The sequence below is a fragment of the Oncorhynchus mykiss genome, chromosome 2, assembly GCF_057628025.1.
Source record: "Oncorhynchus mykiss isolate SJ-2025 chromosome 2, ASM5762802v1, whole genome shotgun sequence".
Taxonomy (NCBI): domain Eukaryota; kingdom Metazoa; phylum Chordata; class Actinopteri; order Salmoniformes; family Salmonidae; genus Oncorhynchus; species Oncorhynchus mykiss.
The window spans coordinates 63,858,428-63,872,989 of record NC_143023.1 but is presented as its reverse complement, the minus strand read 5'-3'; the positions used below and the strand labels follow the sequence as shown (position 1 = coordinate 63,872,989).

Sequence of the window (14,562 nt, the reverse complement as noted above, 5' to 3'; positions counted from 1 at the left end):
CCAATTGTTGGTCTATATAGGCTACAATGTTGTGCAAACCATAAAACCGGGCTGGCCCAACATTAGAATATCCGGCACGCTTTCACATGAGGTTTTAAAAGGGGCAGGTGAATTACAGAGGAGTCCATTTGAATGATCTCTGATTGCTTTTATTAGAATTTTTACATTGCAAAAAGTGAAAAAAATTCATGCCACGAGACAAGGCATTTGGCAAATGGGTTTCGGAACGAAACAGTCCAAAACTGAAAGAATCCAGCAGAATCCGGCCCAAATTAAGCCCATCATTCTATAATGACTCATGATATTTTTATAGTTCCACTAAGCATAGGCCTACCCACTGGATGCAAAACCATGTGACAATCATAACAATTCCCTTGCACTTCATTCAACCTAGAGTCAAAAGAGATCCCCAACGTCTATGCCCCTCGCACACACTGCCATCTCGCGGTAGCAGCTTCCCCATGCAAAATTGGGGAGCTGACATGATAGACTCAAATGTTATGCATTCATGGTCCAAAAGTGTTCGATGGGGTTGAGGTCAGGGTTCTGTGCAGGACTGTTTCCACAAAGTTGGAAGCACAGAATTGTCTATAATGTCAGTGTATGCTGTAAATACTTTTACAGCATACACTGACATTATAGACAATTCTGTGCTTCCAACTTTGTGGAAACAGTCCTGCACAGAACCCTGACCTCAACCCCATCGAACACTTTTGGGATGAATTGGAACACTGACTGCAAGCCAGGTCTAATCACCCAACATCATTGCCTGACCTCACCAATGCTCTTCTATTTGAATGGAAGCAAGTCCCTGCAGTAATGTTCCAACATCTAGTAGAAAGCCTTTAGATGTTTTTTATTTTACTTGGCAAGTCAGTTATGAACAAACTTTCATTTACAATGACAGCCTACACCAGACAATTGTGCACCACAATCACAGCCAGTTGTGAAACAGCCTGGCTTTGAACCAGAGTGTCTGTAGTTACCCATCTAGCACTGAGACACAGTACCTTAGAACACTGCACCACTCGGGAGCCCAGCTTCAATAGGTACCTGCCTTGTCCTGGTTCTAGGAAGGATCCTTTCTGTGTCACTAAGTGTTGATCTCTGTTCCTTTAGCATAGATAATGTGTGACAGGTTGACAGTATACAGGTTGATTATATATATATATATATTGATTATGTATGATGTTTGTGTTGACAGTATATGGATTATGTATGATGATGTTTGTGTTGACAGTATATTGATTATGTATGATGTTTGTGTTGACAGTATATTGATTATGTATGGTGATGTTTGCGTTGACAGTATATGGATTATGTATATTGATGTTTGTGATGACAGTATATTAATTATGTATGGTGACGTTTGTGTTGACTATATATTGATTATGTATGATGACGTTTGTGTTGACAGTATATTGATTATGTATGATGATGTTTGTGTTGACAGTATATTGATTATGTATGATGACGTTTGTGTTGACTATATATTGATTATGTATGATGACGTTTGTGTTGACAGTATATTGATTATGTATGATGACGTTTGTGTTGACAGTATATTGATTATGTATATTGATGTTTGTGATGACAGTATATTGATTATGTATGATGACGTTTGTGTTGACAGTATATTGATTATGTATGGTGATGTATGTGTTGACAGTATATTGATTATGTATGATGTTTGTGTTGACAGTATATGGATTATGTATGGTGATGTATGTGTTGACAGTATATTGATTATGTATGATGATGTTTGTGTTGACAGTATATTGATTATGTATGATGTTTGTGTTGACAGTATATTGATTATGTATGATGACGTTTGTGTTGACAGTATATTGATTATGTATGATGACGTTTGTGTTGACAGTATATTGATTATGTATGGTGATGTATGTGTTGACAGTATATTGATTATGTATGATGTTTGTGTTGACAGTATATGGATTATGTATGGTGATGTATGTGTTGACAGTATATTGATTATGTATGATGATGTTTGTGTTGACAGTATATTGATTATGTATGATGACGTTTGTGTTGACAGTATATTGATTATGTATGATGATTGTGTTGACAGTATATTGATTATGTATGATGACGTTTGTGTTGACAGTATATTGATTATGTATGATGATGTTTGCGTTGACAGGTTGTCCATGAGGCGATGCCACTTAGCACTGGACCAGAACAAGCACTTTGAAGAGAATGGTGATCTTGGCTTTTTTCTCTCAATCCCATTTCCAAAATGTGTTGTATTTAGTCAACTATTTATTCTTCTCTTCTCTCTCCCGATCCACAGTTTCCTGTCTGGTCTGGTCCACCCCTGATTGTGCGTCCTCTCTTCCCAGTGTTTTCCCCCCAAAGCTGTGATGCTTCAGGCCCTTCTATGAAGTGTAAATCTAAGCTCTGTTAAAAGTATACTTAAGAGAAACTTTTATTGATCATAGTGATTCATGAGTATCATTAAAACAGGTTAATATGCCCCCCATCAACATAAGACAACTATAAAGAAATGAAATAAGTCAATCAAATCAATAATGAGAGAAGAGTCAGAATAACAGCTAGCTGACACAGCCATGGTGGCGTAGCAGGAAGATCAGAGTACTGTGAATGAATCAGTTGTGAGTTTAAATCCCAAGTGAAGACATGCTGAGTACTAATTCAAGTGTAAATGTATGTCAATTTAAAACACTTCATGTTAAATAACCCTGCATGTGTAATCCTTAACCTTAACCAACTAGGACTGGATCAGTGGTTCATCAATCAGGTCTTTGATTGGCTCAGCAACAGTACCTTAATGTGTTCTTTCAATGTTCCTATGAAACGTGTCTAGAACATTCATTGTTATGTTCTGGGAACATGGCAACCATTCTCTGTATATGTTTGGTGGGACGTTGAAGGAATGTTCTCCTAACCCACAGAAAACTGGACACATAAACTCAGCAAAAAAAGAAACATCCCTTTTTCAGGAGCCTGTATTTCAAAGACAATTCGGAAAAAATCCAAATAACTTCACAGGTCTTCATTGTAAAGGGTTTAAACACACGGTTTCCCATGCTTGTTCAATGAGCCATAAACAATTAATGAACATGCACCTGTGGAACGGTCGTTAAGACACTAACAGCTTACAGACGGTAGGCAATTAAGGTCACGGTTATGAAAACTTAGGACACTAAAGAGGCCTTTCTACTGACTCTGAAAAACACAAAAAGAAAGATGCCCAAGGTCCCTGCTCATCTGCGTGACCGTGCCTTAGGCATGCTGCAAGGAGGCATGAGGACTGCAGATGTGGCCAGGGCAATAAATTGCACTGTTTGTACTGTGAGACGCCTAAGACAGCGCTACAGGGAGACAGGATGGACAGCTGATCATCCTCACAGTGGCAGACCACGTGTAACAACACCTGCACAGGATCGGTACATCCGAACATCACACCTGCGGGACAAGTATAGGATGGCAACAACAACTACCCGAGTTACACCAGGAACACACAATCCCCTTATCAGTGCTGAGACTGTCTGAAATAGGCTAAGAGAGGCTGGACTGAGGGCTTGTAGGCCTGTTGTAAGGCCTGTCACTGGCAACAACGTCGCCTATGGGCACAAACCCACTGTCGCTGGAACAGACGGGACTGGCAAAAAGTGCTCTTCACTGACAAGTTGCGGTTTTGTCTCACCAGGGGTGATGGTCGGATTTGCGTCTATTGTCGAAGGAATGAGCGTTACACCGAGGCCTGTACTCGGTGTAACGATTTGGAGGTGGAGGGTCCGTCATGGTCTGGGCCGGTGTATCACAGCATCATCGGACTGAGCTTGTTGTCATTGCAGGCAATCTCAAACTGTACGTTACAGGGAAGACATCCTCCTCCCTCATGTGGTACCCTTCCTGCAGGCTCATCCTGACATGACCCTCCAGCATGACAATGCCACCAGCCATAAAGCTCCTTCTGTCAACTGACATTAACTCCCGAGGTGCTGACCTTATGCGCCCTTAACAAGTGTGATTATTATTTGACCCTGCTGGTCTTCTATGAACATTTGAATATCTTGAAGAACGATCTGGCCTTAATGGCAACTCTGAAAATCTCCACTCGGCACAGCCAGAAGAGGACTGGCCAACCCTTAGAGCCTGGTTCCTCTCTAGGTTTCTTCCTAGGTTCCTGCCTTTCTAGGGAGTTTTTCCTAGCCACCATGCTTCTACATCTGCATTGGTTGCTGTTTGGGGTTTTAGGCTGGGTTTCTGTATAAGCACTTTGTGACAACTGGTGTTGTAAAAAGGACTCTATAAATACATTTGATTGACTGAATGTGTTAACTTGAGAGTGTATTCAGGTAATACTTGTTTATTGTACATAATACATCTTACACTTGGACATCTTACACTATAAGGACATTGTGCACATGTAAAAACAACGCAAAAAAAACAAACATTCTGCACTCACCTTAGCCATAAGGGTCCAGCTATTCGGCTATTTTAAATCAAACGTATCAATCATAGACAGTGGAAAAACCAATACTACTTCAGTCGAAATATGCTCGGTAAATATTTTATTATAATATCCTTTTCACTGACTTAACAGACAAATCGAACATACATGACACATAAATACGGCATTAACGAAATAGAAAAGAATACTCTTTAGAAATCATTTGCATTTAGCTCTTCCTATGTACAGTTTTATAGTGCATTATGTTGCTGTGTGCTTTCAGACGGAGCTGAGATACTGTGAAGGAGCAGCAGAGGGCAGCAGAGGGTCATGTCAGTGAGAGAGTCCAGCTCCAACTCCACGTTCCTCTGCCCTCCTGCATCAAGTCATTAACATCAGAAAACGTCCTATACTTAGGCCTTATACCAATTATTACCAAGAAAACTGATATTATGCCGAGTCCTGGCTTGTGTGAGTTAGGATGCCGTTCTATGCAACACAGATTCATCAGAGCTCAGGTTTTTCCATTCCGATACATCGTCCAGGCACTCAACACTTGTGGTGCTTCCACTTGCGCGTGGCAACTGCGATGCTGTGGTCCTTCTTGTGCCATGGGAAGAGGCGGGTGAGGGCCAGGGTGCCTTCTGGCTGCACCGCCCCAGTCAGCAGGTAGAGCTGGGCGCGGCCGGGCCGGACTAGGGCGTTGGCACACCGTAGGTTAATGAGCAGCCACTGCTGGAGGAGGTACTGGGTGTCGTAGGGAAGCAGGGGGCCCTGGCGGATAAACTCTACCCGGCCCTCCACCTCAAACTCTGGCTCCCCTGACGGCCGGCGCCGGCGAGACAGCTTGGCTGTTACAGCTGGGGGAAGAGAGAGGGGAGAGAGGGTGAGTACGCTAGCTTGGACAGAATTACACACATATGTATGGTACAAACGCACACAAATGTACACACAAAAGAACATTAATACATTTCCATAACACATTAATCAATAGAAACATGCACAGGCATAAGTACATTATTGCACACGCTTACCAAAGTCATCCTGGCACAGAGCGTCCAGAACTGTCTTCAGTGTAGGGTGCTCCTCCACGGAAGGACAGGCTTGGCATGCAGGCTGAGGCAATGCTTTGGCGAGGTGGCTGTTGCTGTGTTTGGGGTGGGGGGTCAGACACATGTCCTCCTGGGCAGGGAAACGGTCACAGTCCAGCGCCTCTGGCCAGACGTGGCCCTGACAGGCCAGTACTGGGGCACAGCTGTCCCTGACGGCCACGCACAGGCTACGGCACGGCTGGATAAACCTGGTGATGGGAGAGACACAGGGTTACGTTTAAGAACGCAGTGGGCACTCTCTGGAAATTGAAGGAATGTTACACTGTAGACACACACTGGTGTGAATAGTTTGAGGGTGAAAATTGGGTAGTGGATAGATTCCTCTTAAGGAGTTAGCAAGAGAAAGTGGGAAGGAACTAGGCAGACCGACTCAAACACAGGAGAAAGAACAGCTAGATTGACAGAGAGGGATGAGAGAGGCATAGTATGGAGACAGACAGACAGACAGACAGACAGACAGACAGACAGACAGACAGACAGACAGACAGACAGACAGACAGACACAGACAGACAGACAGAGCAAGGACATACAAAGAGGACGTGAATAGGTAAAAGGCTAACAGAAGCTATAGACGTACGTGTCGAGGCAGATAGGGGCGATGAGGGAGCAGAGGAAGGCTTGGGCATGGGGATGGCAGCCAGTCTGCAGCAGGGGTCTCCAGTCCTCCGAGCGGGGAACCACTTCGCCCTCCAGGCTGCTGTGGCCCAGGAAGTTTGGCAGCCTCATCTCCGAGTAGCCCACGTCCTGGCACACACTCATCTGGTGGGGGATGGGCACACAGCGGGTCGACTGGCCCATGTCGAAGCCCCAGGCTGGGGTCAGGAGAACCAAGAGAGCCAGGGTTACGGTGAGGAGATCCATAGTGAAGAGAAACAAAGTCCTGACTGAGAATCCAAACGAGAAGGTGGGTGCTGCGGTTGCTTGTTTCTGTAGGAGAGGTAATGTCTCTCTGTACCAGTGGTCTCCTCTATATATGCAGTCAGCCCAGCCCAATCAGACTGTTATCAACTACCCATCAAAGAGACTGAGACGGCGTGTGAGAGGAGACAATGGCTTGTTTTGTGATGAATGCAGACAGAGCGGGGGGGTAATAGATGAATGGAAGAGGGGGAGCATTATGAGAGCAATCACAACCAAAGCATTGCAATGCAAACTATTATATTTGTTTCGACCCAGTCCATTTCACCATTGAAAATCCATGACTTTTACACTAGACATAGCTACTGTACTGTTTAGTTCACACAGGCTGCTTTGCTGGACATTATGTATTCATGCATTTTGCACTTTTTAAAAAATCTTATGAGCTTATTGTTTTGAGAGGTAAACATAGTAGTGTAATGACAGATTCTCTTCTAAAAAACGATTTGGTGAAGACTGTTTATAGTTCATATTCTACACAGGAGTAAAAGTTTATTTCCTTTTAGAGGGTTGTGTAGACAGACAGGAAGTCTCCTTAATATTGAGCCTCTTTCATGTCTCCTCCTTTACTAAAGGGTTTCCTGAGAAGGGTCCTGATCAGACAGATCACACTCCCATTAGCAGGATAGTGTTTCCAGCTCTCTCACCTGGCTTTGATGTGATACTAGATTACTGTCTACTTCAAATGCATGTTATCTTATCATACTTGACTGCAGCATAGACAGACACAAACAGTCATATGAAGCTATGAGTCTCTATGCTGCTGCTACAAAAAACACAAAGAATCCCATGTCATTTTAAAGTGATAATTTCAACCATTTAAAGCCACAACAAAGTTCAAATGGGAATACAATGTCAGATATTTTGTATTTATACAAGAACTTCATGTATTATCACTGTGCTTCATTTAACAGCACAACCGAATGACCTGGATGGCTGTTGAGATTACATTAAAAGTACATAGTGCAACTGATCAATGCTGTTCAAGATTCTGAGCAAGATTATTATGGCAATTGTCAAGATCTCCACAGACCTGCGACCTTTGCATGCTATCTTGAACATGCGTGCTTTCTATGATTACGTATGAAGACATTTATACAGTGCCTTCAGAAAGTATTCATACCCCTTGACTTATTCCACATTTTGATGTGTTACAGCCTGAATTCAAAATGGATTACATTTTTTTATATATATATATATCACCCATCTACACACATTATCCCATAATGTCAAAGTGAAAACATGTTTTTAGAATGTTTAGCAAATTTATTGAAAATGAAATACAGATGTATCAAATTTACATAAGTATTCACACCCCTGAGTCAATACATGTTAGAATCACTTTTGGTAGCAATTACAGCTGTGAGTCTTTCTGGGTAAATCTCTAAGAGCTTTGCACACCTGGATTGTACAATATTTGCCCATTATTCTTTAAGTTGGTTGTTGATCATTGCTAGACAGCCATTTCAAGAATTGCCTTACATTTTCAAGCCGATTTAAGTTAAAACTGTAACTATGCCACTTAGGAACATTCAATGTCGTCTTCGCAAGCAACTCCAGTGTATATTTGGCCTTGAGTTTTTGTTTATTGTCCTGTTGAAATGTAAGTTTGTCTCCCAGTGTCTGTTAGAAAGGAGACGGAAGCAGGTTTTCCTCTAGGATTTTACCTGTGCTTAGCTGTATTCCGTTTCTTTCCATCCTAAAAAACTCCCTAGTTTTTGCCGATGTCAAGCATAACCATAACATGATGCAGCCACCACCATGCTTGAAAATATAAAGTGGCACTCAGTGATGTGTTGGATTTGCCCGAAATATAACGCTTTGTATTCAGGACAAAAAAGTTAATGTCTTTCTGTTTATTATCTATGCATAGTCACTTTACCCCTACTTACATGTACATATTACCATGACTAACCTGTATCACAGCACATTGACTCAGTACCGGTACCCCTTGTATATAGCCTCACTATTGTTATTTTATTGTGTTACTTTATTTATACTATAGTTTATTTAGTAAATATCTTCTTAACTCTATTCTCTTAAAACTGCATTGTTGGTTAAGGGCTGGTAAGTAAGTGTTTCACGCATGTGACAAATACAATTTAATAAAGCCATGTTATTTTCTACTCCTTTTACAGTAGGGAGAACAAGTATTTGATAACCTGCAAAATCGGCAGTGTTTCCTACTTACAAAGCATGTAGCAAAGCATCTGTAATTTTTTATCATAGGTACACTTCAACTGTGAGAGACGGAATCTTAAACAAAAATCCAGAAAATCACATTGTATGATTTTTAAGTAATTAATTTGCATTTTATTGCATGACATAAGTATTTGATACATCAGAAAAGCAGAACTTAATATTTGGTACAGAAACCTTTGTTTGCAATTTCAGAGATCATACGTTTCCTGTAGTTCTTGACCAGGTTCGCACACATTGCACCAGGGATTTTGGCCCTTTCCTCCATACAGACCTTCTCCAGATCCTTCAGGTTTCGGGGCTGTCGCTGGGCAATACGGACTTTCAGCTCCCTCCAAAGGTTCAGGTCTGGAGACTGGCTAGGCCACTCCAGGACCTTGAGATGTTTCTTACGGAGCCACTCCTTAGTTGCCCTGGCTGTGTTTCGGGTCGTTGTCATGCTGGAAGATCCAGCCACGACCCATCTTCAATGCTCTTACTGAGGGAAGGAGGTTGTTGGTCAAGATCTCGCGATACATGGCCCCATCCATCCTCCTCTCAATACGGTGCAGTCGTCCTGAACCCTTTGCAGAAAAGCATCCCCAAAGAATGATGTTTCCACCTCCATGCTTCACGGTTGGGATGGTATTCTTGGGGTTGTACTCATCCTTCTTCTTCCTCCAAACACGGCGAGTGGAGTTTAGACCAAAAAACTATATTTTTGTCTCATCAGACCACATGAGCTTCTCCCATTCCACCTCTGGATCATCCAGATGGTCATTGGCAAACTTCAGACGGGCCTGGACATGCGCTGGCTTGAGCAGGGGGACCTTGCGTGCGCTGCAGGATTTGAATCCATGATGGCGTAGTGTGTTACTAATGGTTTTCTTTGAGACTGTGGTCCCAGGTCTCTTCAGGTCATTGACCAGGTCCTGCCGTGTAGTTCTGGGCTGATCTCTCACCTTCCTCATGATCATTGATGCCCCACGAGGTGAGATTTTGCATGGAGCCCCAGACCGAGGGTGATTGACCGTCATCTTGAACTTCTTCCATTTTCTAATAATTGCGCCAACAGTTGTTGCCTTCTCACCAAGTTGCTTGCTTATTGTCCTGTAGCCCATCCCAGCCTTGTGCAGGTCTACAATTTTATCCCTGATGTGCTTACACAGCTCCCTGGTCTTGGCCATTGTGGAGAGGCTGGAGTCTGTTTGATTGAGTGTGTGGACAGGTGTCTTTTATACAGGTAACGAGTTCAAACAGGTGCAGTTAATACAGGTAATGAGTGGAGAACAGGAGGGATTCTTAAAGAAAAACTAACAGGTCTGTGAGAGCCGGAACTCTTACTGGTTGGTAGGTGATCAAATACTTATGTCATGCAATAAAATGCTAATTAAATACTTAAAAATCATACAATGTGATTTTCTGGATTTTTGATTCCGTCTCTCACAGTTGAAGTGTACCTATGATAAAAATTACAGACCTCAACATGCTTTGTAAGTAGGAAAACCTGCAAAGTTGGCAGTGTATCAAATACTTGTTCTCCCCACTGTATATAGCCATGTTATTTTTTGTCTTTATTATTTTCTTTTTTATTCGTTATTCACGGTCACTATTTCTATATATTTTAAAAATATTATCTTTAACTCTGCATTGTTGGAAAAGGACCCGTAGTAAGCATTTTACTGTTAGCCTACACCTGTTGTTCCCAAAGCATATGAGAAATAAAATTAGATTTAGATTTTTGGTTGCGGTGGAGCCATGAACATTTTTGTTGTTGAGGGCATGAGGATTATTGGATAAAATGAATCAGGTGTGCTTGCCCAGGGCAACAACAAAAAGGTATACTTTTGGCTGTAACCCCAGGACCGGATTTGGGAAATACTGCCCTAGGCCTAGTCTATTTGTAGGTGGAACCCTGGGTTGAATTGAAACAATAGCTGTTGATGACTTGATTCCATATAAGCCTAAATAGTATCACTGATAATATATGATTTATGAGATCTCTCACGATAGCACAATGGTATAGTCAGAGGCAAATATCAAAGCTGGGCTTGGTTAAAACCCTGGATGGGAGACCAAATTAATAGCTGTAGATAGAACCACTTGCCAGTTGAATGTGCTGCCCAGCCTATAGTTTTTTCCCCCCTCATTATGGATATAACATTGAAGATCTCTCTTGGTGTCAAAGGTACAAATCCAGCATATTTTATACACGGTTTGTCTATGTAGAAAATTGGTTACACTAACCAGGTTTCCATCCAACCATTTCATGCAGATGTATTAGCTCATTAAAAAAAGCAATAACTGGGCTGATGGGGACAGGATTTGCCCGTTCAATTTTATACATGCGACAGACAATATGTTCGTGCGACATGGTGGGATCTTGTTGTTCCGGTAAAATTCATTATGCGAGAAATTGCGGTGGAAACGCAATTTTGATATAATAACCATCATATCGAAGTAAACTTGGGAGTCACGCGATGAAATGTGTGGTCCTCCATCTACGACTCGCGAAACCATGCAGTTTATTAGGCTACAGATGAAATAAATAATGATCAACTTCACAGAGTGGTGAAAATGCACGTGATGAGGGTGATGCTCCTTTCAAATAAATGTCGAGGGTCTTATTCTGGTGACATGAGGATCGATATTTGACTGCCGTTCGACAAATACAAATAACACAGCTCTTATCCATACAATAGGTAGCCTACCGCACTGTATCTGCCAGCTGTTGGCTAGAGCGCACGCCAAGAGCAGAGTGGGCGCATAGCAACCGTTTTTTATGACAAAACCATGGAGTAGAAAATGCGATGGAAAGCCATTTAACTTGTATTTTTCGGTACATAGGAAATTAACCGCAAACGTTATTTGTATGTGCAGGACGTCATCACGCACAAACTTTTATTCGCAAACATCAGTTTTGATGTAAATCTCTGGTGGGAATATGCGCAGTGCTGTAAAGTACTAATAAGTACTTAAAGTACTAATTAAGTCGTTTTTGGGGGTATCTGTACTTTACTATTTATATTTTTGACTACTTTTACTTTTACTTCACTACATTCCTAAAGAAAAGTATGTACTTTTTACTCCATACATTTCCCTGACACCCAAAAGTACTAGTTACAATTTGAATGCTTAGCAATACAGGAAAAAGGTCCAATTCACAAATACTTCATTTGTAAATTATGTCTGAGTTTTGGAGTGTGCCACTGGCTGTCAAAACAAGTAATACAAAATTACATTTTGCTGTCTGGTTTGCCAAATGTAAGGCATTTGATGTATAGCTTTTACGTTTACTTTGTACTTCTACTCAAGTATGACAATTGAGTACTTTTTACACCGCTGTACTTAAGTACATTTAAAATCTAGTACTATTTTACTGGGTCACTTTCACCTTTACTTGAGCCATTTAATATTAAGCTATCTTTACTTTTACTCAAGTGTGACAACTGAGTCCTTTTTCCACCTCTGGGCATATTATTTCATGCAGATTTTAGAATATTCACATGGAAATCTCTCACAAATTGGATGGAAACCTAGCTACTGATGACAATCCTGAAATATGATATGTCAGATTCATTGTATTTTCCACATCACAATATGCTGACAAATTATGATGAAACAATGTTGATTCAACCAGCTTGTGCCAGTGGGATTTCTCTTGGCAATTATTTACATGTTTAAATCATAGAGCCAACTTCACCTCTTTTAAATCTTGTGCAAAAAAAGTAATTAGGCATATTAATACTTTTTATGCTTTCATATTACACATTAAGGGTACAAAAAAGATTCCACAAATTCCTGGGAAAAGAGACGAGATGGGTTATATTGATCGTAACAGAAAAACTATTTCAATGCAGCTTTGGAGGAACACAGTGATTTTATCGTCAGACAGCCACAGGATGCTCCTACCCTCTCAGACAACTAGAAGAGATCTCACACTGCGATGCAGACTGGTGGACCAGGCTCCGCTTCTAATGACGGTCTGGCTCTCTCACTCCCTACGTCTCTCAGGACTTTAGCTTCTAATGACGGTCTGGCTCTCTCACTCCCTCCGTCTCTCAGGACTTTAGCTTCTAACGGCAGCAGAAAATGAAAGTACAGTTGATAAGTAACTCAATGCAATTGTTGTGTGGATTATGCCTGTCTCCACAACTATGTGTATCTTCAATGGGTTTGTGCCCAGAAGGCTTAAAGTCAGTAATAGGGCTGAGTCTTGTTGTCCCACACACAAGGAATAGTGGCTGAGGCTGAAGACGTGCCAGGCTAGCCAAGCTAAGCCCCAGGGCCCATATTCATAAAGCGTCTCAGAGTAGGAGTGCTGATCTAGGATCAGGTCCCCCTGTCCATGTCATCTTATTCCTTATGATATTAAAGGCAAAAATGATCCTAGAGCAGTACTCCTACTCTGAGATGATTCATGAATACAGGCCCAGTCGGTTTGGCCCCTTACTTTCCCACAGCCTTCAGTCTCCAGTCAGAGCTCCACCGGCCCTAGCTATGCAGCCCCCTCCTAAAGGATTACTGCTTGGCCAGCCCCAGTCTGATCTGAGCCGGGGGCCTGGGTTCAGACGAGGAGTGCTACTGAGGGGCAATTTAGAGCCACAGACCAATTTGTCAGAACAATGGGGCCACACGTTTAACAAGCTCCCTCTGCCATTATCCCGGCAGGGAGCTGTTATTCTTTCTAACGGCCCCCCTGCCCATCTGTAGACGCTGTGTTTGTGTTGATAATGTGTGGCCTGCCCTAAGCTGCCTGCCAATAATGGAGACTATTGTTTTGTTGGGCACCTGTTCATCAAACGTCTAGCAGGGATGCACAGGAACAGCACACTCACATATCCAGTATGTTCACTGTAAAACCACAGTTGGACTAGCTAGCATACAAGTCTTTGTGTTTATGGTCATCTTACTATAGGTGCATCTACCTATACCATAATTGTAGTGTGTGAACACCTGGTTTCAGTGCACAATAGGGGTCCAGACAAACTGGTCATTGAACCAGTACCACAATAGCCGAGGGAGCTCTGTACGCTACCAACCACTTTTCCACAATTAAACCGGTCCATGTCAGCAAGTTCTCACATAAGACTGCATTGTTTATATTTAGATACTAATTAATAGTATTTGGAGCTGTAGATCTGTTAGCTTGACTTCCATTAGTCACTCATTATGTTGCCTCTACCATACAACATTCCTAAACCGTGGGTGTAAGGAACTGAAAAGTCTTTTCAAAGTACATTTACATTTGTTGTTGTTGATTTTAGTTATTTAGCAGACGCTCTTATCCAGAAGGACTTACAGGAGCAATTAGGGTTAAGTGCCTTGCTCAAGGGCACAGTTGGCTTGGGAATTCGAACCAGCAACCTTTCGGTTCTGACCCAATGCTCTTAACTAAGATACCCGTAAGTAGTCAACACAGCATCTTCTGACAGTGAAGGAGGCCAGAGTCATGCGTTTTGCAGAATCACATGACATAGCGAGATTTGATCCTTATCCAGAAATAAGACTTACACAAAAAATGAAAGCATTTGTCAGAGGATGGTGGACTACCCGAATTAAGGGACAGTTTGATGAAAAAGCTTGAAATAAAAGGTAAAAAATCCAAGCATGTCACATTATTAAGCAAAACACAGGGCCCTAGTAGATATACCAACCATTGGATGTAGAAAACCATAACCTTTCTATTGAGTGACTATTTTAAGCATCTCAAGACATTTTTTAGCAATGTGAGGAATGGGATACACTGGGCTGCAGGAGACAGTGTGTCTAAACATCTGTGGCAGACGGGCAGCGTCTGTCTGTCTGCAGGTCCACACAGAGACTGGATGTGGCAACTGACAGTCTGAATCTCCAGTGAGTCAGCCCTGATGGAGCCCAGTGAGAGTGTGTGGGGTGGGAGAGAAGGGGGTGGG

At 42.1% G+C, this 14,562-nt stretch overlaps 1 protein-coding gene across 1 annotated transcript; it reads right to left on the bottom strand.

Moving 5' to 3' along the window:
• Positions 1-4,553: 4,553 nt before the first annotated feature.
• On the bottom strand, positions 4,554-6,543 carry szl (sizzled). The gene is made up of 3 exons (XM_021618342.3): positions 6,129-6,543; positions 5,473-5,738; positions 4,554-5,298 (listed from the first exon to the last, which is right to left on the bottom strand). The coding sequence occupies exons 1-3, from the start codon at positions 6,410-6,412 to the stop codon at positions 4,988-4,990; spliced, it is 861 nt and encodes a 286-aa protein (XP_021474017.3). The 5' UTR covers positions 6,413-6,543; the 3' UTR covers positions 4,554-4,987.
• Between the last annotated feature and the right edge of the window lie 8,019 nt (positions 6,544-14,562).

Bases quoted from the DNA above. Each gene is read 5' to 3' on its own strand.
- szl (XM_021618342.3), bottom strand. From the start codon at position 6,412: ATGGATCTCCTCACCGTAACCCTGGCTCTCTTGGTTCTCCTGACCCCA. The intron at 5,739-6,128 runs GTACGTCTATAG...TCCCATCACCAG, and splicing joins GCCCCTATCTGCCTCGACAC to GTTTATCCAGCCGTGCCGTA. The intron at 5,299-5,472 runs GTAAGCGTGTGC...CTCTTCCCCCAG, and splicing joins TCTGTGCCAGGATGACTTTG to CTGTAACAGCCAAGCTGTCT.